This window comes from Lepus europaeus, chromosome 4 (assembly GCF_033115175.1).
Source record: "Lepus europaeus isolate LE1 chromosome 4, mLepTim1.pri, whole genome shotgun sequence".
Classification (NCBI taxonomy): Eukaryota; Metazoa; Chordata; class Mammalia; order Lagomorpha; family Leporidae; genus Lepus; species Lepus europaeus.
In genome coordinates, this window is record NC_084830.1 from 3,495,339 (window position 1) to 3,521,380 (window position 26,042).

The 26,042-nt window shown below is 61.1% G+C and overlaps 1 protein-coding gene across 2 annotated transcripts in view; it reads left to right on the forward strand.

Moving 5' to 3' along the window:
* The window catches only part of TRAPPC9 (trafficking protein particle complex subunit 9), a 579,880-nt gene extending 559,426 nt beyond the window's left edge, over nt 1–20,454 (forward strand). For both annotated transcript variants that reach the window (XM_062187950.1, XM_062187949.1), the window contains 2 exons: nt 18,795–19,015; nt 19,781–20,454. In XM_062187950.1, coding sequence (XP_062043934.1) covers nt 18,795–19,015; nt 19,781–19,948 — 389 coding nt within the window. In that variant the 3' untranslated portion in view covers nt 19,949–20,454. The remainder of the gene's footprint in view (nt 1–18,794; nt 19,016–19,780) is intronic.
* The last annotated feature ends 5,588 nt before the right edge of the window (nt 20,455–26,042 follow it).

The following is a 26,042-nucleotide window of genomic DNA, read 5'->3' on the forward strand; positions in this document are numbered from 1 at the left end:
CCCACAAAGCTTCCTCCCCCTGCTGCAGCTGTTCCCGTCCCCAGCAGGAAGGAGGGTCGGTGCCATGGGCAGGCATCCCCTTGGGAAACCACGAAAGTTATCTCTGTGCTCAGGTCAGTGGGCCCTAAGAGAGCCAGCCTCAGAGCAGCACCAAAAGCGGACGACAGGCTGGGCTGGGGGTCCAGGGCTGGTGGTACCATGAACCCAAGCTGCCTGTGACCCCTGTCCCCAAACCCCAAGTTGTCTGGCTGAGCAGGGATGCTATTTCCCCAGGAGTTTTTCTCTGTGCGTCCTCAGGTTCATTAACTCCCTAGACGCAGTTATGTGAGGACTGAACAGGTGCCAGGTGCTGTGCCAGCACTGGGCTGATGACAGGGCCAGGTGGACGGAGGCCTGGCAGGCTTGGAGCTCACGCCTCCCTGTGCCCCTTTCAGTTCTGCCCTCAAGTTATAATGCCCCCTGGGTCCCCCACAAGGCTGGCTCAGGGCCATCTTGTCACCTATTGTCCCTTTGCTCCCAGACAGATGGCCCTGGCCAGTCCTTCCAGGACCGCAGGCAGTGACCCAGTGACGGTGCCATGTGCCACAAGGACCTGTGAGTCACAGTGTGTCTCTGTGATAGCCACACTCACGTTCCCAGGGCACCTGCTCCTCGACTTAGCAGGAGGCTGTGTCCTGATGCACCCCACACTGTGTGCTGAGCGTCTCCTCACTGCATATGCGTGTGCTACCCCTGACCTCCCACTCATGGCACCCTGTCAGCACGGCGCACCGTGGAGTGCCCGCCATCTCCCTGTGACCACGGGGCTGCCTGGGAGCGGGGCAGCCACCACCAGCATCATGAGAGAGGGTGCGACCCACATAGCCAGCCCAGGCAAAGTCCCGAATTCAAAACTCAAAGTACAGTGTCTGCCGAGTGTCACTTCCACACCATGATAAATGCAGACAACCCTACATGCAAGCATTGTGAGTCAGGGGCCATCTCTTTCTATCTCTCTCTTTTTTTTTAATATTCATTTATTTATTTGAAAGGCAAAGAAAGAGAGAAATGACAGAGTTATCTTCCATCTGCTTGTTCACTCCTCAAATGGCCACAATAGCTGGAGCAGGCCTGGTCCGAAGCCAGGAGCCAGGAGCTTCCCAGTCTCCTACATGGTTGCAGGGGTCCAGGTACTTGGGCCATCTTCTGCTGCTTTCACGGACACATTAGCAGAGAGCTGGATAGGAAGTGGAGCAGCCAGGACTCGAACTGGTGCCCATATGGGATGCCGGCACTACAGCGGTGGCTTCACTCGCTACACCACAGTGCTGGCCCCAAGGGACCATCTCTTCTTTATCCTCATTTTATAGATGGGCAATGGAGGCCCACAAAGTCACTTGGCCTAGCAAAGCGTTCGGAAGGGAAGAGTGCTAGTCCCCTGGTATCACAGGTCAGGGGCCCTAGGAAGCTCTCTGGGAGGGAGACTTGCACCCAGAGCCCTCAGGCCAGCACTGTGGGAAGGTGAGGAGCAGTCGCCTGGGCAGAGGGGAAACTGGCTGCCCTGCAGGCTGGTCAGGGCCTCAGACAACTCTCGGGAGCAGGGGTGGCCCCTTGGTGTTGCCCCAAGTTGGGGCATGGATCACGCACCAGAGGTGGCCGACTGAGAGGCGGGGTGGACACAGGCCTGGCAGTGTCGGAACTTGTGGCCCCATGCTGTATGGGCCATCCCAGGGAGGGGCTGTGACCTGGGTCAGTGGAGGCAGCCTGCAGAGGGGGTTCTGTGCAGGTAGCGCCCCCAGAGCCATCATTGGCGAGGAGTAACTGGGCAGGCACCAGTTACCACCGCTATGCACGGCACCCTACCTGGGGCAGATGTGGGCACCTGTGGCTTGTGCCAGCTGGCCGGTTCCTGGTGGCTTTGCTGTTACCTTGGCAGCTGGGATGAGTCCCTCAGAGAGGAAGGGCTGTGAGGGCCTTGGTCTGAGTGTCTCGTTCACCGGACAGGAGCCCTGGGAGCCCCACGGGTCCAGAGCAGGCACGGCGTAGAGGTGACCGTGGCTGCCCCAGGCTGATGGCTGCTGCCTCAGCTCTCCCTGCAGCACAGCAATGAGCTAGAGCCTCTTCTCTCACTTCTCAGCTCTGGACCCAGACCCGCCTTTGGGATCAGCAAATTCTGAGTGAATATCTGGGACACACGGTCGGCTGTGGTCGCATCCACGGAGGCGGTGGCTGAGCAGACAACTGGCCACCAACACCTGTGGCGCAGACCGAGAAAGCATGGGGGTGGGGGGCTGGGGGGACATTGCCTGGATCAGGTGCTGGGGGTGGAGCTTTGTACACCTGGGTCCTGTCCTTGGAGTCACCAGGTGGGGATTCCAGGACCTGTGTGGTCTTGTAAGGGGCACACGGCTGATCCGTGGCGGGGGAAGCCTTCAACTGTTAGTGCAGCTGTGAGCAAAGCCCAGGGGAGCACCGAGGGATTTGCAGGTGCAGAGGGTGTTGTGGCCTGACGCTTGTGCGTTTAGTGAGGCCTCCGAGGACAGCAGGCACTGGGGATGTTCAACCCCAAGGGAAGAGCAGAACCACTGGTAAAATAGGGAGAGGTGGGAAGGGCTGCTAAGAAATCTTATGGAGGTGAACGGAGGGAGGGAGAGAGACAGGGATGGAGGGATGATGGGTGGATAGAAGGGTTGTCAGTGACTGCCTAGAAGAGAGGGTGGATTGGATGACAGGTGGATGGATGCAGTGTAGACGGCAGATGGAGGGATGGAGGGATTGATGGGGAATGGGTGGATGGCACTGAGCCTAGCGTTGGTTGAGTTTGTGAAGACAGGATCAGGGAATCCAGGTCTTGGTGCTGGGATAGTAGCATAGGAACCCGGGTGGTTAGACAAATAGAAGGAGCTGTGGGGGTCAGAAGGCCAAGGTCAGCAACTTCAGCCAGTGACACAGCAGCACCCAGGGCTACTGCTGTGAGCTGGTGTTGGAAGCCAGCGGGCAGCGTGCACAGAAATAGGCAAGGGCCAGGAATTGGCCGGACACCCGTAGCAGGCGTGCCTGTGGCCAGTGGCGGCTCTGGAAGGGCCAGGTTTAGTGAAGAGCCGAGGCTGGATTAATCCCAGGTATGGCAGGCGTGGCCCTTGGGTACCCCTCGCTGCTGGTCTGCTTCAAGCATGTAGTGTGTTTCATGCTGGCTGCCCCTCACTCTGCAGCTGGGAACTCCACCAGCGGAGGTTTAGACCGTGTGAACCGCCCACACCCTTTCTCCCATACTGCCTGGGGCTCCTTTAAATGCTGGGTTGGTTACCTGGGGTGGGTTCAGGCTAGCCATTCCCTGAGATGTTCCCATAGCCCCACTTGCCCGCCCAGGTGCATCGCCAGGGCTCCTCCAACAAGCCACCGTGCCGGGGGGGGGGGGGGGGTTGTCCTCCGTTTCCCTGTGTCTGGGGTGGTGGCCTGCCGGTAATGCCACCTGGTGCTGCAGGGACAAGCACACCAGAGAGGTGCGAGCAGTGAGAACGTGAGCTTGGCACGTGACCCCGGGCTGCAGCCTCCATTCCCCCATACTGAGCGCCCCTGGAGGCGTTCTGATCTTACCGCAGTCTATGCTGCCTAAGAGAACACAGGGCCCAGCTCCCATGGCCACATCCACACCACCATTCCAGAAGCCCCTTCACTCCAAACTGGGCTCAGAGGGCAGGCCCTCAGCCCCTTCTCATGGCCGGGAGCTGCCCTGGTCTGTCCATGGCTCACGGGCAGCAGGCTTGCCACACCACCCTGTCTGCCCAGCTGCCCGCCCTGTGTGCAGGCGACCAGCTGATGGGAACGGTTTTCTGGGCCCTGCACCCTTTCTGTTCCATCTGTCCGTGCCCTGGACTTTTACGGATCTGGTGGTACTCGGGCAGTCGCCCGAGAGCATCCATCCGATCGATCTGCTCAGTGCTGACTCAGCACCGGGCGGGTGTTGGCCCTGGGCTCTGAGGGGCTGGCCCAGGAGGGAGAGGGGGGCCCCTGCCGCTTGGCCCCTTAGATGGTTGGTCTGCATGAGGGTGGAGGAGGCGGAGTCCAGCTGTGAGAACAGGAAACAGGACGCCTGTTTTTAAACTGTCCAGGCTCAGAGAGGTCAAGTGATTGACCTCAGATCACAGGGCAGGCCGTCGAAGGGCCGAGCACGCTTCCTCCGTCACCCACTAACCCAGAGAATGAACCCTGACCTCTACCCTCCAGCAGCCCAGCGTTCTCAGAGATCAGTAGCTCAATGGGAGGTTCCAGGGTTTGTTGGCTGTGGCTTGATGTAGCTCAGGAAACCTGCCTGGAGGAGGTGCTGCTGAAAACGCGTCTTGAAAAGGCCAGCAGCAGGGAGGGTGGGAGGGGCCTTGCTGGGGAGGCACAGGGGAGGAGAGGCGGCCCAGCTGGACCTGGTCTTGGCCACGCTGGAGGAGCCATCGGCAGTGTCCATCAGCACCTGTGCTCATTCCGTGCGCCCTCTTTGGAAACCTGTTCCCTGTCCATGGCGGCCCTTCCTGCTGGACAGACCCAGACTCCAGCGACCTGTCTCACAGGCCAACCTCTGCCGCCACTAGGGCACGGAGGCTGATGCTGCCCAAGGTGAACACCCTTGGGTGGCACAGCAGGAGTGCGAGGGCAGAGTGTAGCAGCTGGCCTGGACAGGAGTCCCTGGGAGATTAGGCTGAGCCAAAGAGACACACAGGCCCAGAGAGACACACACGCCGAGAGACACACACGCCCAGACAGACACACAGGCCCAGAGAGACACACAGGCCCAGAGAGACACACACGCCCAGAGAGACACACACACTCCCAGAGAGACACACAGGCGCAGAGAGACTCACACACCTAGAGAGACACACAGGCCCAGAGAGACACACACGCCCAGAGAGACACTCACCCAGAGAGACACACACACCCAGAGAGACACACAGACCCAGACAGACACACACGCCCAGAGAGACACACAGGCCCAGAGAGACACACATGCCCAGAGAGACACACACACACCCAGAGAGACACACAGGCGCAGAGAGACTCACACACCTAGAGAGACACACAGGCCCAGAGAGACACACACGCCGAGAGAGACACACACCCAGAGAGACACACACGCCCAGAGAGACACACAGACCCAGACAGACACACACGCCCAGAGAGACACACACGCCCAGAGAGACACACACGCCGAGAGACACACACGCCCAGACAGACACACAGGCCCAGAGAGACACACAGGCCCAGAGAGACACACACGCCCAGAGAGACACACACACTCCCAGAGAGACACACAGGCGCAGAGAGACTCACACACCTAGAGAGACACACAGGCCCAGAGAGACACACACGCCCAGAGAGACACTCACCCAGAGAGACACACACACCCAGAGAGACACACAGACCCAGACAGACACACACGCCCAGAGAGACACACAGGCCCAGAGAGACACACATGCCCAGAGAGACACACACACACCCAGAGAGACACACAGGCGCAGAGAGACTCACACACCTAGAGAGACACACAGGCCCAGAGAGACACACACGCCGAGAGAGACACACACCCAGAGAGACACACACGCCCAGAGAGACACACAGACCCAGACAGACACACACGCCCAGAGAGACACACACGCCCAGAGAGACACACACGCCGAGAGACACACACGCCCAGACAGACACACACGCCCAGAGAGACACACACACAGAGAGAGACTCACACGCCCAGAGAGACACACACACACAGAGAGAGACACACACGCCCAGAGAGACACACACGCCCAGAGAGACACACATGTCCAGAGAGACACACATGTCCAGAGAGACACACACGCAGAGAGAGACACAAACACTCCTAGAGAAACACACGCCCAGAGAGACACACACGCCCACAGAGACACACAAGCCCAGAGAGACACACGCAGAGAGACACACACGCCAAGAGAGACTCACATGCCAAGAGAGACTCACAGGTCCATAGAGACACACACACCCAGAGAGACACACACACACAGAGACACACACGCCGAGAGAGACACACATGCCCAGAGAGACTCACACGCCCAGAGAGACTCACAGGTCCAGAGAGACACACACGCCCAGAGAGACACACGCCCAGAGAGACACACACGCCCAGAGAGACTCACACACCCAGAGAGACACACAGGCCCAGAGAGACACACAGGCAGAGAGAGACACACACGCCGAGAGAGACACACACGCCGAGAGACACACACGCCCAGAGAGACACACAGGCCCAGAGAGACACACACACACAGAGAGACACACACGCCCAGAGAGACACACACGCCCAGAGAGACACACACACAGAGACACACACAGAGAGAGACACACAGGCCCAGAGAGACACACACGCTCAGAGAGACACACACAGAGAGACACACACTCCCAAAGAGATACACACACCCAGAGAGACACACACCCAGAGAGACACACACGCCCAGAGAGACACACGCCCAGAGAGACTCACACGCAGAGAGAGACACACACGCCCAGAGAGACACACGCCCAGAGAGACTCACACGCCCTGAGAGACACACACGCCCAGAGAGACACACAGGCCCAGAGAGACACACATGCCAAGAGAGACACACACGCCCAGAGAGACTCACATGCCCAGAGAGACACACATGCCAAGAGAGACACACGCCCAGAGAGACTCACACGCCCAGAGAGACACACACGCCCAGAGAGACTCACACACCAGAGAGACACACACGTCCAGAGAGAGACTCACACGCCGAGAGAGACACACACGCCCAGAGAGACTCACACGCCCAGAGAGACTCACACACACAGAGAGACACACATGCCAAGAGAGACACACACGGCCAGAGAGACTCACGCCCAGAGACACACACGCCCAGAGAGACTCACACACAGAGAGAGACACACACAGAGAGAGAGACTCACACACCGAGAGAGACACACACGCCCAGAGAGACTCACACACCCAGAGAGACACACACGCCAAGAGAGACACACACGCCCAGAGAGACTAACACGCCGAGAGAGACTCACAGGTCCAGAGACACACATGGCCAGAGAGACACACGCCCAGAGAGACACACACGCTCAGAGAGACACACAGGCCCAGAGAGACACACACGCCCAGAGAGACTCACACGCAGAGAGAGACACACAGGCCAGAGAGACTCACACGCCCAGAGAGACACACAAGCCCAGAGAGATACACATGTCCAGAGAGACACACACACACAGAGACACATACCCAGAGAGACACACATGTCCAGAGAGACACACACGCCCAGAGAGACACACAGGCCCAGAGAGACACACAGGCCCAGAGAGACACACACGCTGAGAGAGACACACATGTCCAGAGAGACACACAGGCAGAGAGAGACACACACACCCAGAGAGACACACGCCGAGAGAGACACATACGTCCAGAGAGAGTCACACGCCCAGAGAGACACACAGGCCCAGAGAGACACACACACCCAGAGAGACACACACACAGAGAGAGACACACACACCCAGAGAGACACACACACCCAGAGAGACACACAGGCTCAGAGAGACACACACGCCGAGAGAGACACACACACCCAGAGAGACACACATACCCAGAGAGACACACACACCCAGAGAGACACACACACCCAGAGAGACACAAACGTCCAGAGAGACACACACACCCAGAGAGACACACAAACCCAGAGCAACTTACAGGCCCAGAGAGACACACACACCCAGAGAGACACACAGGCTCAGAGAGACACACACACCGAGAGAGACACACACGCCCAGAGAGACACACATACCCAAAGAGACACACACACCCAGAGAGACACAAACGTCCAGAGAGACACACACACCCAGAGAGACACACAAACCCAGAGCAACTCACAGGCCCAGAGAGACACACACACCCAGAGAGACTCACACACCCAGAGAGATACACACGTCCAGAGAGACACACAGGTCCAGACAGACACTCAGGCCCAGAGAGACTCACAGGCCCAGAGACACATAGGCCCAGGCAGAGGCAGCAACAGACTCAGCAAGACCCATGCCCAGCTGTGAAGCCCACTGCCTACCTGCCCAACCCCCACACTCCCTGCCACCTGCTCTGACCCTGCACACCCCCACCACGCTCACTGCTCTGACCCTGCACACCCCACCACGCTCACTGTGCTCTGACCCTGCACACCCCCACCACGCTCACTGTGCTCTGACCCTGTACACCCCCACCACGCTCACTGTGCTCTGACCCTGCACACCCCACCACGCTCACTGTGCTCTGACCCTGCACACCCCCACCACGCTCACTGTGCTCTGACCCTGCACACCCCCACCACGCTCACTGCTCTGACCCCTGCACACCCCCACCACGCTCACTGTGCTCTGACCCTGCACACCTCCACTATGCTCACTGTGCTCTGACCCTGCACACCCCCACCACGCTCACTGTGCTCTGACCCTGCACACCTCCACTATGCTCACTGTGCTCTGACCATGCACACCCCCACCACGCTCACTGTGCTCTGACCCTGCACACCCCCACCACGCTCACTGCTCTGACCCTGCACACCCCCACCACGCTCACTGCTCTGACCCTGCACACCCCCACCACGCTCACTGTGCTCTGACCCTGCACACCCCCACCACGCTCACTGCTCTGACCCTGCACACCCCCACCACGCTCACTGTGCTCTGACCCTGCACACCTCCACTATGCTCACTGTGCTCTGACCATGCACACCCCCACCACGCTCACTGTGCTCTGACCCTGCACACCCCCACCACGCTCACTGCTCTGACCCTGCACACCCCCACCACGCTCACTGTGCTCTGACCATGCACACCCCCACCATGCTCACTGTGCTCTGACCCTGCACACCCCCACCACGCTCACTGTGCTCTGACCCTGCACACCCCCACCACGCTCACTGTGCTCTGACCATGCACACCCCCACCATGCTCACTGTGCTCTGACCCTGCACACCCCCACCACGCTCACTGTGCTCTGACCCTGCACACCTCCACTATGCTCACTCTGCTCTGACCCTGCATATCGCCCTCCATGCTTGCTCTGCTCTGACCCTCCTGTGTTGCAGCCCTCAGCTTCCTCACGTAGTAAAGGGGCCCAGGATCTCAGGGAGCCCCTGGTGCCAGCAGTTCCCAGCCTGTGGTTTGACTAGCAGATGGGACGACTGTGAGGTGGGATGGGAGCCGCTGGGGCCGTGGGGGGCACACCTGCACAGTGGGCGTCTGCTGTACTGAGACAGGCTAAGAGAAGACGGAGCTGAGAGATTGAAGAGGTAGAGGTGGGCACAGAGGAGACATCTTGAACTCTCTGTTGTCAGAACAGTGTCTTGCATGGTGCTACCAGCCAGCAGGCAGAGCCCCTCTTGCACTTCCTGGTTTATCTTCATTACCCGAAGGGCTTGTCCAAGAAGGATGGTGGAGGGGAGGACTCAGGACGGTCACTCCCTCCGGGAGCAGGTGCTGTAGAAAGCCAAGGCTTGTGCTGGGATGGGAGGGGCCGGTTCCAGGGCTGAAGGGCAGGGCGTGCTCGCAGTCTCGGCTAAACGCTGCCCTGGACAGTCTGCCTCCAGGGCCCTGCACACCATCCTTACTTTGGGGGTGGTCTTGATGGGGGCACCTTTCCCAGCTCTTCCAGGGACCCCAGGCTGGGTGGGCTTTGGGCTCTGCCCAACTCTGGCCTTTCTCATCCTGTGGCCCTACCCATCCTGTGGCCCTACCCATCCTGTGTCCCAGCCATCCTGTGGCCACACCCACCCAGCCCTGCCCATCGTGTGCCTCCACCTGCATGCACTCAGTCTCTTCCTTCGGCGTGGACGTGGGGCTGGAGAGGGTGTGTGGGGGCCAGGTCTGGGAGGGCATCACTTTCCCCCAGATTGCATGGGCCGGGACTTGGTCTCGTGTTCACGGCTGTTTCCTCCGGGAATGGTTTGGGGAGCTCCCAGAGGCCTCTGTGGCTCGAGCCTCCTCAAGGTCAGGTATTCCCTGAAGACAGTGAGAGAGAGCCCCTTGCAGAGGGCATGTGAGCCAGGCCTTGAGCTACAGGTACTGCCCACAGAGTGGCCACAGTGCCCAGTACAGAGGGCTGGGGTTGGCAGCCAGTGCTGTCCTGAGAGCTGGCCGCTGGCCCAACAGGCTTGCTCGGGCTTTGGGGTTGAGAGACCAGGGTTCCAGTCCCTGCCTTGGCTTCTTTAAACCAAACTAGCCTCACGTATCAACTGAGCAGGACAGTGGGCCTCCCAGAAGGTTGCCAAGAATACTCGAGGGTCACACAGAAGCAGGCTGCTGTCGCGTGGCATTTTCATCCCCGTGCGGCTGGTGGGTGAATTTGAGCTCCAGATGCTCAGCAGGTGGAGGCCAAGTCCGGGGCCCGCTTCTGCCAGAAACCTCCTGTTTCCTCCGTGACCACTTGCCCTGGTTCCAACCAGTGCAGACCCACTGACCTGCAGAGCCCAGGGGCCCTGCCCACCTCCCTGCCCAGCCACCTGCTGTGCCAGCGATCCGGTAGCTCCGTGTGCCGCCTCACCTGTGCCTGGGGCTGCCGCAAGTGCTTGGCCTGGCCCCGGGCCACCAGGAGTCGTGTCCCTCAGTTCCCTGTGGCTTTCCTGCATCCAGTCCCCTGTCCTTCCCCACGCTGCACACACCCCATCTGCTTTCCAGATGAGGTAGGGAAGCTCTGGCTTGCAGCCTGAGTCCCGGCTGTGAAGCTTTGCTCCCTGGGTGGCCCAGGGGTTCCAGAGGCTGTCGTGGGCTGCACAGCCCTGGACTTGTGCATTTTATCCTGGCCACCGCCAGCCATGGGCCCCTGGGACACAGGCTCTCGCCTGCTGCCCCTCCCCTGGCCCTGGGCTGAGGGCGGGGGAGCTCAGGAGCCTAGAGCCTCCTCCGAGAGAACCCCGAGCGGCACAGGTCTCTCCAACTCCAATTCGCCTTCATTTTAATTTAATTCCCTTTAATCTTTAATGAAAAGTTGTAAAAGTAAATTATTTACCCCAGAGAGCCAAATGGCTCCTCAGGAGCTGTTCCCGACTTGAGGGTAATTACACATGCGGATCTTGAACACAGGCCCCTCCCTGGCGACCGAGGCAGAGGCATCCTGTTTTATGAGCTCATTAGCTGCCTCCATAACTGTTAGAAACGCATGCCGTGTGGTGGATGGAGCTCCCCGGAGCGTGTGCCCCGGCAGGCACGGAGAGGGGAAGAGCTGGCTGGGGTTCCATCCCCGCCCAGGTTGGTGCAGGCGTGCCCCACGGGTGCCCAGGGAGCCTTGGCCAAGCCCAGGGAGACCAGGCAATCCCTCCTCCGTTCTTCACACCACGCCTCTGGGTCCGAGCCTGCCTCCGGTTCCAGCACAGCCACAGCGGGCCTGTGGCTGAAGGAGGGGCCTCCAGAGGTTGGGGAGCTGGGGAGGGGCCAGAGGGCGGCGAGGTTCGATGCGCACCTGCTCTTGGTGCCAGGCCTGCTTTGCGTCATCCCCATCGCCGCAGCTCTCACACGTTTCCCATGCCGCCACTCGCTCTCACGGTGAAACAAAGGAGCAGGACGACACGCAAGGGGTCTGCACCTGGCGAGACCAAGAGTGGCATAGCTGGGCTGTCGGGGTAGTGGGTGTGTAGTTGAAGCAGTGAGAGGGGGAGGGTGGCAGTGTGCGTGCTGGTCGCCCCGACGGTGCTGAGCGTCCCCACAGCCAAAGTCAAGGTCAGCGTCTCAGCTCTCACTGGCAAAGAGTTAGAAATCAGGTGACTGTGTACCCAGCCGCTTGCTCTGTTGAACCAGAAAAACTCCCATGGCTTCTTAGACTTCGGCTAGGGAGAGCAGAGAAGACCACCGGCTTTTCCTGGGCCCGCTGTGGGCTCCGCCTTCGTCTCCCACCCCGCGCCTCGGCTGTGTTTAATTTTTTTAATCCGTGAACTCCCCTGGCTTCAGTATAGAGCAGCGAAGCCGCCAAGGCTTTCCTGCATCAGATTTGGCCCTGGAAGCCAGGACCCTCCATCCAAGGTGGATGCCTCCTGGAAACCTCGGCGCGCCCTCTGCACCTGCAGCACGCTTGGGCTGAGGCCGGCCTGGCCACCTCACACACTCGGGCTCTCCTGGGCCTCCAGCTCATTTCTGCCCGTGGCAGTGTCCTTAGGTCTGCATTGTTCTCTAGGCCCAAATCTGATCGCACCAGGGCTCTCTCCAGCAGTGCCAGGAGTCCGTGGTCATGCAGGCAGAGGGTGGTGGCCATGGGCGGGATCTTGAGCTCTGGGGGAGGAAGGAGCCCTGCCAGCACCGGGCCAGGGAGCTGTGTCCGAGGGAAGATGAGGGGACTGTTGGATGAGCCAGCTGGGCCGCAGGTCCACAGAGCATCCTTCTTTGTTCCTGAAAAGTGATCTGCACAGCGCCCCACGGCCTGGGGACATCTCCCGTGTCTCCTTCAGCCCCCTAAGGGGCGGGATGCACCTGTGCCTCCACTGGTGAGACAGAGGTGAGTGGAGCCTGGACTTTGGCCCCTGGACTCACACACACCAGAGCCAAGGGACCAGCACAGCCTGGACCAAGAGAGCTGGGCTCTCCAGGCTAAGACCATGCAGGGCTCCTGAAGGTCTGGAAGCTCTGCAGAGCCCCAGGCCCGGAACTGCCCATGTGGCTGTTCTCTCGGAGGCAGCCGTCTGGCAGATGTCCCCTGGGTGTCCCAGGCCCAGCCTCCCACACCTGCCACTCCCTGCGGAGCTGACTGGGACCACAGCTGCACGGGTGCTGCAGGGCTGTCCCCGACCTGCTTCCCTGAGCTCCTGGGACCTGGCCTCTGCCTGGCCCCGCTCTTGGCTCGTAACCCCTGGGTCCACCCTGCTCTGCTTGTGGTCTTGCTCTTGGGCTGTGTCTTGCCTGGAGTCTGAGCGAGGCCCTCTCTGGTGGTCTCTGGTCCCCACCTCTGATGTCCAGCCTGCATCCACCCCTTAGCCGGACCCTGGCTGCATGGGAGGGAAGCACGTGAGAGTGGAGGTAAGGGACTGGAGATTCCAGAAAATTCTCACGCTTACGAGTGGAGCAGACTCCCGCCCTGGCTGGGGCAACATAGAGAGATGCTAACGAAAACCAGCATGCCCACTGCTTCCCCCACAACAGGACGGGCAGACTGGAAAGGACAATAGCAAGGGCTGTGGAGGAGGACGGAAGTCAAAGCCCTTGGCCACTGACACCGGGAATGTGGCCAGCTCCTCCCACAGCTCAGCAGAGTTGCCCATGGACCCAGCGACCTGCCCCAGGGTGCACCGGGAAGAAAACCTATGTCCACACAGAGTCTCGTCCACGGTGCTCCTCTGAATAGCTGAAGATGGAAATGACCCAGGTGACCATGGACAGATGCCCAGTGAACAGAACTTGCTAGCTGCCCGTCCAGTGGGCACCCCGTCACAAAGGAAGGGAGTGCTGATGCCTGCTGCCGTGGTGGACCTCGGGGACCTAAGTCACCAAAGGCCACACGCTGTGCATGGAAGTCCGCAGGAGCCAAATGTGAAGAGCCAGGGGGAGGAATGCGGCCAGGGGCCAGGGGCTGCAGGCGGGGAGACGTGGGAGATGGGCAGGGGCGAAAGCGTCTCCAGCGGGCTGAGGTCGCTCAGATCTGTGGCTGTGCACACGCCCTCCTGCCCTGGTCATACTGGGACTCTGTCTCAGTAAAACTGTCTCAGAAAGAGAAAGGAAACTCAGATGAGCACGAGCTCTGGAACCCGTGATTCTGGGGGAGGCTCGGCACTGAGTGCTGCCATTAACCTGGGACCAGCGTGGACTCACTCCCCAAAGTGACCAAGATGGCACTGCCTGCTGGCGCTTTTCTGAGAGCCAAGAGAGACAGGCAGTACCCATGGAGCCCCACGCATGGTGCCCGGGACGCAGCCGGCACTCAGGGAGCGAGCAGTGGAGCTACAGCTACAGGCGCACTCGCTTTCTCTGCCCTCCTTGGAGTGCAGGCGACATGGCCAGGCTGGGCAGGTAGGGGCTGTGGCCAGCCTGGCGCCCAGGGTGCATACCCAGCCCCCACTCTCATCTGGCCCCACGGCTGGCCGGCTCCCTCTGCTCGTGCCCTTGTGTGCCTCGCCTCCTCTTTATCCCATGCGCTTCTGCCGGAGCCTGCGAGTGCTGCAGCAGGCGCTGCGGGAGGGGCTCTGAGCCAGATGAAGGCTGTGGCTCTCACTGGCGTTACCTGGCACTGAGAGGCCCGGGCCAGGGTCGGGAGGAGAAAGACGGTCCATGGGTCACTGCTATGCTTTGAGAAGAGAGAACAATCTGGTCGCAGAGGTGTCTCACGGCACGAGCTGCTCTTCGTAGACAGCGTCCAATAGTGGGGGACCCACGTGGGGCCGTGGCTGACATGGCCCCGGGCATGTGAGCCATGGGCGGGAGTGATGTGCTGGGTGCCAGCAGGTGCAGACGCGCGGGGGGCAGGAGTGATGACAGCACATGTGATGGCCTGGGACAGCAGTGATGTGCCAGCAGGAGCGGCAAGGGGGCAGAGGGAGTGTCGGGGGAGAATGCAGCCCTAGCAGTGGAGGGGAGACCGGCCCAGGGCCGTGCAGAGCTGTGGAGGTCGGGGTCAGGGCGTGAAGGAGATGCAAACTCCCTTTTGTTCTGAGTGTAAAGAAAAGCTACAGATAGGCAAGGGGTGAACAAGGAGGTGTGTGTCTGCTGTTTCGACCACTGCTCTGGCCACTGGCTGGGAGAAGTGTGCGAGTGGGAGGTGTGGATGCCGCGGGAGAGGGGTTAGACCGGACAGGGCACGTGGAGGTGGCCGAGGGTGAGCCTGGGGCTGTGGGTGGAGGCAGAGAGGACCAGCAGCCACTCAGCCCGACCTATGGGTGTGGGCCTGAGCACTGGAGGGCAGTGGAGCCAGTCAGCGGGGGAAGCTGTGGAGCAGGACTCAAATTGTAGCCATGTGAAGGGTGTGCCACCCGGACACCTCGGCCCGCAGCAGGGCCCAGCCCGACACCCTGGACTGAGTGAAGGGTGCGGCCTTCGCCCTGGGCCTGCAGGATTCCAGGAGCTGAGGGCGGCAGATACGGTGTCCGGCACTTTGCACGGAGGACTCGACCCTTGCTCACTAACCTCTCAAGGGCGGTGCCACCACTGCAAGGGAGACCAGGGCTCTGCACACCCGCGCCTGGCTGGGGCAGTGGGGGCTGCGTGAGCTGCCTGGGCTCCACCTGCCTCAAGCTCTAAGATGTGACCGTGACCAGGGACCCAGTGGCCTGGGAGAACCCAAGTCCACTCCCTTGCAGCTGGGGGTTCAGAGCGTGGAGGGAGTCAGCAGACCCGGGGACGGCTCCTGGCCTTTTCCTGTCCCTGGCCGCCACCTCAGAGCCCACAGTGTCACAGCTCCTGCCATCTGCTCTCCTCTCCTCCTCCTCTTCCTCCTCTGTCTCCTGCCCCTCGGCCTTTGCCTTTCTCTCTCTTCTACCACTCTCTCTGCCTTGTAAGGACCCTGTGGTGCCATGGGGCCCGCCCAGGGGACGCGGGTGCTGTCCCCATCTCAAAGTCTGCAGGGTTCCGTCTGCCACATGGGGTGTGGGCAAATCCCTGTGTGGAAGGAGAGGGGAGCTGGGGACAGGAAGCTTCTTGACCCTTGGGCTCTCCAGGGGTCCCCTACCCACAGGCCCAGGGGAAGATGCCACGGGTGGCCTGCACCTGCTGCCGGGGACACACACCTGTGTCCTTGCCCCCACCCCACCCCCAGAGCAGGCTGGCCAGTGGCTGCCGGCTCTCATTACTGGCATCTCTGATCCAGCAGGTGCCCACCTTGCCCCCACTGAGCTGGGGTGGGGGCAGTAGACCTCCTGGGCCACTGCGGTCTGTCCCTGGGGCCTGCCCTGGGGGTAGAGCCAGCCCCTGCCAGTCCCAGCAGAGCCCAGGCTTCAGTGGGCAGCTGTGGTTTCTTGGCGGCAGGTCAGGGGCCACTTCTAGACAGCTCGCTCTTTCGAGGCTCTTCCCTAGAGAACCGGTGTGTTGGAGCCCAGGCTGCCCCCCGGTCCTAGGTGCCCTGTGTGTGTCCTGATTGGGACGCAGCTGGCTGTGGTCCGGGGTCAGAGAGTGGACTGAACTCAGCCACGGTCATGTCTAGGCCTTGGAGCTGGTGGATTCCAAGTCCCCCAGAGCAGAGCCCACCAGGAGGCTCGGCACAATCCCGCATTCGTCCTTGTGGCCGGCGTCATCATCCTCTCTGTTAGTGTCGGCTGCGTTTCCACCACGTTCCCTCCACGGCGCCGTCTGGCCCGGGGCCAGCAGGCCATGGCATCCTGCATTCAGGCAGCCAGAGTTTGCTGCAGCCACAGAGGCTTCTCCAGGTGTGTGGGAAGGGCCCTCACACTGCCAGCGCCGAGACGGGGAGCGGCAGGAAACACCCGGCTGAGGCGGGCTGGAGCAGCGGCCGCTTCTGGGGCAGGTGGCTAGCACGACCGTCCCTGTGTGCCTGGCACTGGGGGTGTCCTGCGGTGCCACCTAAGCCTGGAGACACAGCAGAGAGCAAAGACAAGTGCCCTCACTCTGCCGGAGGGAGGCGGGGACGCTGATGGACGGTTACAGCCGCTCCCCTCCCCCCACAGCCTGAGGTCAAGTTCATTACCGCAGTTCTGCTGAGATCAAGGAGGTGCAGGACGTGGGCACAGGGTACCCGTAGCTGAGCCCCCACCACCCCAGCCTGACCCCAGGCCGCAGTCCCCCCTCACTTCCTGCTCCTCTTCTTGGAGGGTGGCAGGGAAGGACTCCAGCGGCAGCTGTGCTCCGGGGGGGCCGGCTGCCAGACTTCTCCGGTCTGTCCTCCTGGGTCCTGCAGAGGCCAGGGAAGGGTTAAACGTGCAGGCCTAGGACTCCCTCTGCTGCCCTCATGGTCCACACAGCTCTGCAGAGTGGGGGAAGGCGGGCAGGGTCGTGAGACAGCCCCCCTTCACTGACCCACCCGCTCTCACATCTTTCCCATAATGGAACCAGAGACGGCAGCCATGCCTGCACTGCGTCCCCAGGTGGTTCCGATGTCCAGCCTGCGCCCACTTGCCTTCTCTACTGGGGATACGTGTGCTGAGGCCCTGCCTGTGTGGGGTGGGGGTGGGAGGGAGAGAGGCTGAGGACTGGCAGGTGCCTCCCCTTGCCTGGCCACGTGTCAAAGACAAGGAGCCTGAGGCTGGGGACGGCAGCCACTTGCTTCCAGCACTGGCCTCGGGACACGAGTCCCTCACACATCGTGTGCTGAGATGGGGCTGGCATGACGCCGTGGCTGAGCCCCTGCGGAGGTTCCCAGAACTGGCGCATGCATCGCTTTTGCATCCATGTGGCTGAGAGCTGTTTGCACTGGTGTTGGTTCTGTTTCACAGAAGGTGAGACTGGGGCTCAGGAAGTGTGGAGCCAAGCGTCAGGCCAAGCTGGAATGGCCAAGCTCAGGTCTCTCCCATCCTAGTTCCTGGCCTCAGCAGAACAGAGCAGCTAGAAGAGCCCATGTTCATGATGCCCGTTGTGTGCTAGTCACCCACCACCAGATGTACTTATGGGCATTGCCGTTGGACTGAGGGAAAGGACCCAGGACCCCAAGCTTGTCTTAGCCTGGTCAGACAACTCAGGTGCATCTGCGAGTGTAAGATGCATCACAAGCAGGTTTTTGAGGGCAATTCATAGCCTTAAACAGCACATGTCAGATAAAGAGAAAGGTGTTCTTTCCTCTGGGAAGCCCGCCTTCATGCCAGTACCTGCACCTGCCCTGAGCAGAGGGGCCCCTCCATGGTGAGCAGTGTGGACTCTCAGTGTGGCCCAGCGCTCGGCTGGCCTCCCCATCTCTGCCAACACTGGCACGTGGTGGTCTCCGTGCATGGTCACTGTGCTGGCGGGCAGTGTCCTGAGTGACTGCTGTAGCCCCTCCTGTGGGCCCATGGGGAGCATGGGTACTGTCTCACTGCAGACTCTCAGTGTGGCCCAGCCCTCGGCTGGCCTCCCCATCTCTGCCAACACTGGCACATGGTGGTCTCCGTGCATGGTCACTGTGCTGGCAGGTGCTGGTGGGCAGTGTCCTGGTTCCAGCACAGCCCACACCCTGGAGGCTTTGCCCTGGAGAAGCCTGAGGACAGAGCTGGGCAGGCCCTGGGCAGGCTCGGGGCATCTCAAGTCCCTGTTTCTGGCCTCTCTTCCTTGAAGCCTGGGAGCCCCCGCATGGCTGACTCCACCCCTTGCGCATGGCAACCCTCAGGAGGGAAGCCCCTTCACAGATCCCGACCTAGCCCCCCACACATGTCTCATGTCTCAGGGCATGCCTGCCCCCAGCATCCTGCTGGCCTGGTCCTGGTTGTTTGGGGAAAAGAGAGGGAGAAGTCCCCAGAGGACACTGAGTCATCACCCCAGGCGTCTTCTGGGGACTCAGGGCAGGGCATTCCCATGGTGCCCTGGCTCCAGGGTGCTGTGCGTGAGACAAGAGGCCTCTGCATGGTGGGTCACTGCCAGCCACCCCGCTGCCTCCCGGGAGCCCTCGCGCCCCTGCCTTGTGCTTACCCCCATGGCTCCCAGGTCCTCCATCTGACTCATGGAGAGCTCTGGGGGCTGTGACCAGAAATTGACCCCTCCTAGGCAGGCTGCAGCAGCAGCAGCCAGGACCCCTCCCCCCAAAGTGGCCTTGGAGCCCTCTTGGCCCCTCTGCAAGGCGCAGACCCCTGGTCTACTGCTGGACCCACGTGGAGAGAGCAGGGAGCAGTCACACCTCCGTGGGTGGCCGCCGTGGTGGGAAAGCAGAGGCAGCTGTGTGTGACAGCCGTGTGTCCTTGCAGACGTGCTGCTGGACGGACAGCTGTGCGACTCGGGGGCAGCGGCCTGCCAGGTGGGCGACCCTGTGCGTCTGGAGGTGCGGCTGACCAACCGGAGCCCGTGCAGCGTGGGACCCTTCGCGCTCACCGTGGTCCCGTTCCAGGACCACCAGAACGGCGTCCACAACTACGACCTGCACAGCACCGTCTCCTTCGTGGGCTCCAGCACCTTCCACCTGGACGCGGTGAGCGGGCAGCCGGACAGGCATTGTCCCCTGTCCTGGGCAGCGGGCCTCAGGGCCAGCCATGTCTGCAGGCACAGTGGCTTCCCTTGTATGCCTGTCAGCGCCTCCTCTGCCTGCAGTGTGTCTGTGTCCTGGGTGTCAGGACAGGGGTGACGCCATGGTGCCACCTCCCTTCCAGGTCACGGGAGCTGTGTGGCACCTGGGCTGTGCCCGGGCCTCAGTGTAGCTCCACAAGAGCCAGGTCTTAGGGCCAGGCCTCCTGTGTCAGCCCCAGCACCCAGTCTCCACCTCCCACCCACGCCCTTGCACAACCTCCCTTTTAGCTCACCTAAACCCCAGCCACAACCCACAATCTCATCTTGCTGACCCCTACGTGGCTCTGGGAGGGAACTGGGGGCACCCCCTTTAAGAGAGGAGAAGGGAGGCTCAGAGAGGTGCAGCAACCTGCCCAAGGCAGCACAGCAGGGCCCAGGAGCCAGGCGGTCCCTGTTGGATTGGGGACTGGGCAAAGGGTCAAGAGGCCCCTGGTGGGATTGGGGCTGGGGATGTGGGTGGGGTCAGGAGGCCCCTGGTAGGGGTGGGGGCAGGGGGTCAGGAGGCCCCTGGTGGGACTGGGGGTGGGGATGCGGGTGGGGTCAGGAGGCCCCTGGTAGGGGTGGGGGCAGGGGGTCAGGAGGCCCCTGGTGGGACTGGGGGTGGGGATGCGGGTGGGGTCAGGAGGCCTCTGGGGCCTGTGCTGACTCCCCTCCCTCCCTGCCCCTCCAGGCGCAGCCCTCGGGCCAGTCCGCCTGCCTCGGGGCGCTCCTCTTCCTCTACACGGGCGACTTCTTCCTCCACATCCACTTCCAGGAGGACAGCAGGAGCAAGGAGCTGCCGCCATCCTGGTTCTGCCTGCCCAGCGTGCACGTGCGCGCCCTGGAGGCCCCGGCCTGAGCCGCCCTTGCCCGCCCGCTCCCTGCAGCAGGCAAGGCCTTCCCTGCGACTCCCGTGTCCTCCTCTTGATCTTCCTCCTCCTCTTCCTCCTCCCCCCACTCCCACAGCCCACAGCTGCTCCAGTGCTGCGCAGGAGCCCCCAGCAGGCGGCCCCGCCCCTTCCCCACCCTGATGTTCAGGGGCCCCCACTGTAGCTCATCACACACAGACCCCGCCCAGGCCCAGAGTCCCCTGCACCTGTCCCCACCACCTGCTGGGCAGTCTTCCTCCTTCTCTCCCCTGGCCCTTGGGATCCCCCGAGGGCCAGTTCTTTCCCAGATGCCCCAGAGCAGCCCAGGCAGTGGAGGCGTTGTGGAAGGTGGGCGGCTGTCCCCCTGCCCAAGGCGTCTACACCATGTTCTCCCGCGGGGCTGGACTCTGGGTGCTGGGCCTGTGCGTATCTATCTGTGACCAGTTCTCCAATAAAGGGCCTGCCTCACTCCTCTGAGTCTGCTCGCCCTGCATGGCCAGCGGCCGCCCCCTCAACCTGACGCCATGAGAGGTCAGCATGTGGGCTGCCCCGCGGCCAGCAGGGTGGGGCTGTGTGTGTCTGCCCCAGGGAGCCCCCACCCCCAGGTTCCCTGGTTGCCTCTCCTTCACCCCTACCCTGTGCTGTGCTGTGTGTTTCCTGGGCCTGGATCCCCCAAACGGGAACCCCACACTTTGTCCTCTGCCCTGGGGGCTCCCCCATTGACCCTGCCACTTGGGCTTCTGGCTGGCTCTCGGGAGGTCCACACGCCTGCCCCTTCATCCTGCCTCACTCAGGTACTCACGGGGACATCCAGGGTAGCAGCGGGCACCTGAGAAGGCCAGACCAAGGTCTCATGGGAGCGTCCCTGGCTCTGACACAGGCAGCCCCAGTGACTTGCCCCGAGGGTCCCCGCTCCTACCTCGCTCTTCTTGGGGTCACCCTGAAGCTCCAGACACCCCTGTTGCTGTGTGGGGGTGCAGAGTTGCACCTGAGCCCTGGTTCCCATAAGGAATTCACTCCCTGAGTGGGGCCAGGGCGCCTTGGTTAGAAAAGCTCCCTCGAGGCCGGCGCCGCGGCTCAGTAGGCTAATCCTCTGCCTTGCGGCGCCGGCACACCGGGTTCTAGTGCCAGTCAGGGCACTGATCCTGTCCCGGTTGCCCCTCTTCCAGGCCAGCTCTCTGCTGTGGCCAGGGAGTGCAGTGGAGGATGGCCCAAGTGCTTGGGCCCTGCACCCCATGGGAGACCAGGAGAAGCACCTGGCTCCTGCCGGCCGCAGCGCGCCTACCGTGGCGGCCATTGGAGGGTGAACCAATGGCAAAAGGAAGACCTTTCTCTCTGTCTCTCTCTCACTGTCCACTCTGCCTGTCAAAAAAAAAAAAAAAAAAAAAAAAAAAGAAAAAAGAAAAGCTCCCTCGAAAGTCCCAGCCTGGGGAAGGGAGCAACCTCCTAAGTACGTGCCTTGCGAGAGGTAACACGGCCATCCTTGGGTCATTGGATTCATCTCACTGTCTTCTGCCAGGTTTGGCCTGGACACCTCCCCCCGACCCGGCCTCAGGACCGCATACCACCCCCACCACAGGGAAATTGAGTCTCTGAGCACTCGGATCACACAGGCAGCGGCAGAGTGGGGTCGGAATCCTGCCAGGCGGGGGCTGGCGCTGTGGTGCAGTGGGTGAAGCCACCACCCACAGGGCCGGCATCCCGTATCTATGCTGGTTCAAGCCCTGGGTGCTCTACTTCCAACCCAGCTCCCTGCCAACAGCCTGGGAAAGCAGCAGAAGATGGCCCAAGTGCTTGGGCCCCTGCGCCTTGGCGTCGGCCTGGCCCGTCCCTGGCTAGTGCAGCCATTTGAGAGTGAACCAAGAGATAGAAGATTCTCCCGGCCCCTCTTCCCCTCCCTCTCCTTCTTCCCCTCCCCCTCTCCTTCCTTCTCCCCTCTCCTCCCTTCCCTCTTCCTCCCCCTCCCTGTCTCCCTCTAACTCTGCCTTTCAAATAAATAAATAAATCTTACAAAACGACCCTGCCCCACCCGTGCCCCCCCAGAAGGCAGCCTTCTCCCTTCACGATGGCGTTACAGACCCTAGCCTGGGCTGAGGGGTGCCCCCTGCCCCTCCCCTCCCCCCATCCCCATCCCCGTGGTCTTGCTGCCTCCCTGCCCCTGAGGGCACGCACTAGGAGCCTGGGGTCCTGCTGTACCTGGGCGCCAGGCCGAGGTGGACTCCCCCGTTGCTGGCCTCACTTGGCACAGGGGCTGGACCTCAGCTGGTGCCTGGTCCTCTCTGTGCGGCTGTAACAGAAAAGCCAGGACTAAGCGCTGAAGAACACAGGTTTATTCGGCTCACGGCTGGGAGGCTGGGGGGCCACGGCCATGGTGGTGGTGTGGGTGAGGGAGATCAGCCAGGCGAGCGTTTATAAATGAAGCAGCCTCGCGGGAAGCACCCTGCCTTCGTGACGACCTCGTGACAACCCGTCCAGTCCCTAGAGGAGCCTGGCGGCACCACCACGGCAGCCAGGTACGTAAGCGCGAGGTGAGCTGCTGAACTGCTGTGTGGCTGCCAGCCAGGCGGCCCTGTGCATCCGACATGCGCACAGCGGGGGGCCGTCTGTCCTCTCCAGGATCCCCTTCCAGGGGCACCAGCACCATGGGCACAGCCTGGCTCCAGTGGACGAGCCACACTGGAACCATGGCAGCCAGCCTCCTGCGGCCCCTCACAGGCCAGGGTCCCGGCTAGAGTGCCCCCAGAGCAAACCCTGAGATGAGACAGGAACAAGAGCTTGTCTGGGAGGGGAAGTGTGGAGTCCTGGGACAGGGAAGCAGCCATAAGAGGAGCGGGTGGAGCGGCACCCAGTGGGCCCTGGTACCGACGTCCTCGGGGAGACTTAAGGGAGAGTGAGAGCCCATGGCCAGCGTCATCCATCCCAGGGAGCGAGAGTGCCCCAGCTCAGGGTCTGCATCCTGGCTGCCTTAGCTCCCATTTTGGCTGGGAACAGATCTGCACTCCCCTGCTCCCAGGAGGAAAGATGGCCCTGGGGCCTCAGCAGACTCCAGTGTGGGGCATCCCTCAGGCTCCAATGGCTCCCAGGAGCAGTGGGGGACAAAGAGCAGGGCTGGGCCAAGCAGGCAGGGCCAGGGAGGGGGGGCTACCCTAGTCGGACCTCTCAGGAAACAGAGAGGGCCCCATCCACATGCAGAGGCCATGGGGCCTGGGGACCCACGGCCCTGCAGCTCCAGGTCTCAGCCTCTCAGGCTGCAACAGAGCCACCGTGCAGGCCCCAGGCCCAGCAGTCGTGGGGGCATGTGGTGTGCAGGGGCCCCGCCCCCCTCTCAGTCTGGGATCCCATTCAGCAGCCGCCCCAGCTCCAGGCTCCGCAGGGGAAGCAACCTGGGAAGGGCCACCTGTGGTGGGCAGGGACTCTCGGGTGCATCAGGGCTGGGCACCTTGTTTCCAGATGGAGCCAACAGTGTCTCTGTACCTCAACATGCACAGACCCCAAAACATGCTGGAGCAGCTCGCTGCAGTGTGGGGTCAGCGTTCCCATGCCTGGAGGCAGCCCCTCCACATCACCTGATGTCCGCAGAACATGTGACACCTGCCTTAGCTGACCTGGAGCACAGGTGATGCCTCCTTTGGCGTCTGAGGGAGGGCGCAGGTCACAGAGACTCGGTGATGCTGCAGTGTCAGTGCAATGCATATGTAGACAAAGATACGGCTGTGAATAGAGCAGCAGAGACATAGGATGCTGGGAAAGCCAGAGTGGAGAACCATGCAGTGTTTGATTCTGAGTGGCAAGCATGCTGGTGATTCTCCCATGACGTTTTCTTCGTGTTCGGTCTCCAAAAATGGGAAGCCAAATGGCACAAGAGAGGAGGACCTCTGAGGACAGGAGGTGAAGCTGCCTTCTTGGAGGAGTGAGTGTGAGAGAGGGCCGTGGCACCTGGAAAGAAGCCCAAATGAGGCTGGGCGCTAGTGCCTCCAGGCCCTCTCCTGTGCCCCGAGCACCCTCCCTGCTCCACTGCAGGAGGCGACCTGGGGTCAGGGCAAGGAGGCCTTGAGCGTGCTGTGGCCAGCTGGGCTTGGTCGCAGGGCCGTGGGAGCCAGGGGCCTTTTCAGGTGGCAGGGCTGCTATTTGTTGGTGTGCTTGGGGCTGCAGCTTCCTGGCCAGAGAGCTGCCCATGGCTGAGACAGAGGACCTGGGGCAGGAGTCCCAGGGATGCCTCCATTCCTCGTGGGCCCCCAGAGGTCCAGGCTGTGAGCTCCTTGACAGTGGAGTTACACAGAGCCCCTGTCAGTCCAGAGACCTCTTCCCTGCCCAGGGTGGAAAAGGCAGAACTGGAACGAGACCCCTGTGCGTTGGTCTCTGCCAGCTGGCTGGGCTGGTTTTGCTTTCCAGATCCTTGTTCCCCCTGGGCAGCACGGGCTTGCAGTGGTCCTGTAGTCACCTGGCATTCACAGGCAGGAGCCAGGATCAGGGGGAGATGTGCAGGGAGCCAAGTTCCAGCTGAGCTCCTGCCAGCCCTGTGGCCATGCTTGGCCATGGTGTGATAAACAGGCACATTTCGGGGGCACCGTTAGCCCGGTCGTTCTTGGTGAGCAACAGCAAACCTGCCACCTTCTCACACGCTTCCCAGTGCCCTCTGGCACTCTGAGCACACACCATTGCTGTGCCCCCCTCGTCTCCTGCCCGAGCTCATTTATCAGGTAACAAGAACCAATGCAAGGCAGAACTTGCTGACAGAAATGCTCCAATGGGAAAGGAGTGGGCCCTTTGTCACTAGAGGTATTCAAGCAAAAGCTGGAGGTACAGGTGGTTCCCAAAGCTTCAAGCATCAGATGGGGCTTCTTAGTCTGCCGCTCCAGGAAACCACTGCCAGTATGGCATCTGAAGAAGCGACCTGGCCCAGCAGGCAGGGGAGAGGGGAATGTGTGTTCCTGCCTGGCTTCTGGGGCCTCCCAGCTGTGTCTTCAAGGGGGAAGACAACAGATCATAAAAGGCTTTCAGCAGAGTGGGCTGGGGGCCCTGACTCCTATTGCAGACAAGGATGGTGACTGTACACAGTGCTAGATGCATCTGAGTGGCAGGAAAGGAAGAGTGAGACCAGCTGCCACTTTGGAGGGTGTGGCTGATGTGGGAGCATCCGCGCAGGGGAACCCATGGGAGACTGCTCCCCACTGATCATGGAGCCAAAGGGTTACAGCCTTAGTCAACGGTGAGTGCACAGCAGCCTTCCTCCCACCCTAGGAGAGGAGATGTTTGGTTTCCCTGCCTGGACCTTGGAGTCCAGCCCAACTGGAACCACCCAAGAAGTCACAGCCCCAGATGGTACTCCATAAACTCCTCCCTCAAGCTTCAGGCTGTCGGTTGATTTCAGAGTGGTCCTGGATCGGTAGAATCCAGACACACACCAGACGTCTTACAGAGCAAAGGCATCCTTTCTGGAGGAACCCACTTTTTCTCCGAGACCCACAAAGTCTGCACAAGGAAAATGAAGCAGTCAGACTTCACAAATGGTCACTAAATACACGAGGTAGCAATGCCTCAAACGTGAGAGCCAGAAAGGAAAAAAAAAAAAGAAAAGAAAATCAGCAGATGCCAGCTTGCCAAAGAATCAGTTACCAAACTCATCAGACAGACTGAAAAATAAGTATCCTTAATACATGATCTGAAATAAAAATGTATCAAAATGGGTCAAGAACCAGAATGCTGGGGCCAATGTTGTGGCATAGTGGGTTAAGTCACAGCCTACAATGCCAGTATCCAATAAGACTGCTGGCTTGAGTCCCAGCTGTTCCACTCCCCATCCAGCCACCTGCTAATGTGCCTGAGACAGTGAAAGATGGTGCAAATGTTTGGGCCCCTGCCACCCACATTGGAGACATGGAAGAGGCTCCTGGCTTTGGCCTGGCCCAGCCCCAGCCATTACAGTCATTTGGGAAGTGAACCAGTGGGTGGAAGATTCTCTCCTCTCCTTCCTCTCTCTCTCTCTCTCCCCACCACTCTCTCCCCCATATGTGTATCTTTCAAACAAATCTTAAAAAACACCAGAACATCATAAAAGAATCATGCCAAAAGTGGAAAACAGAA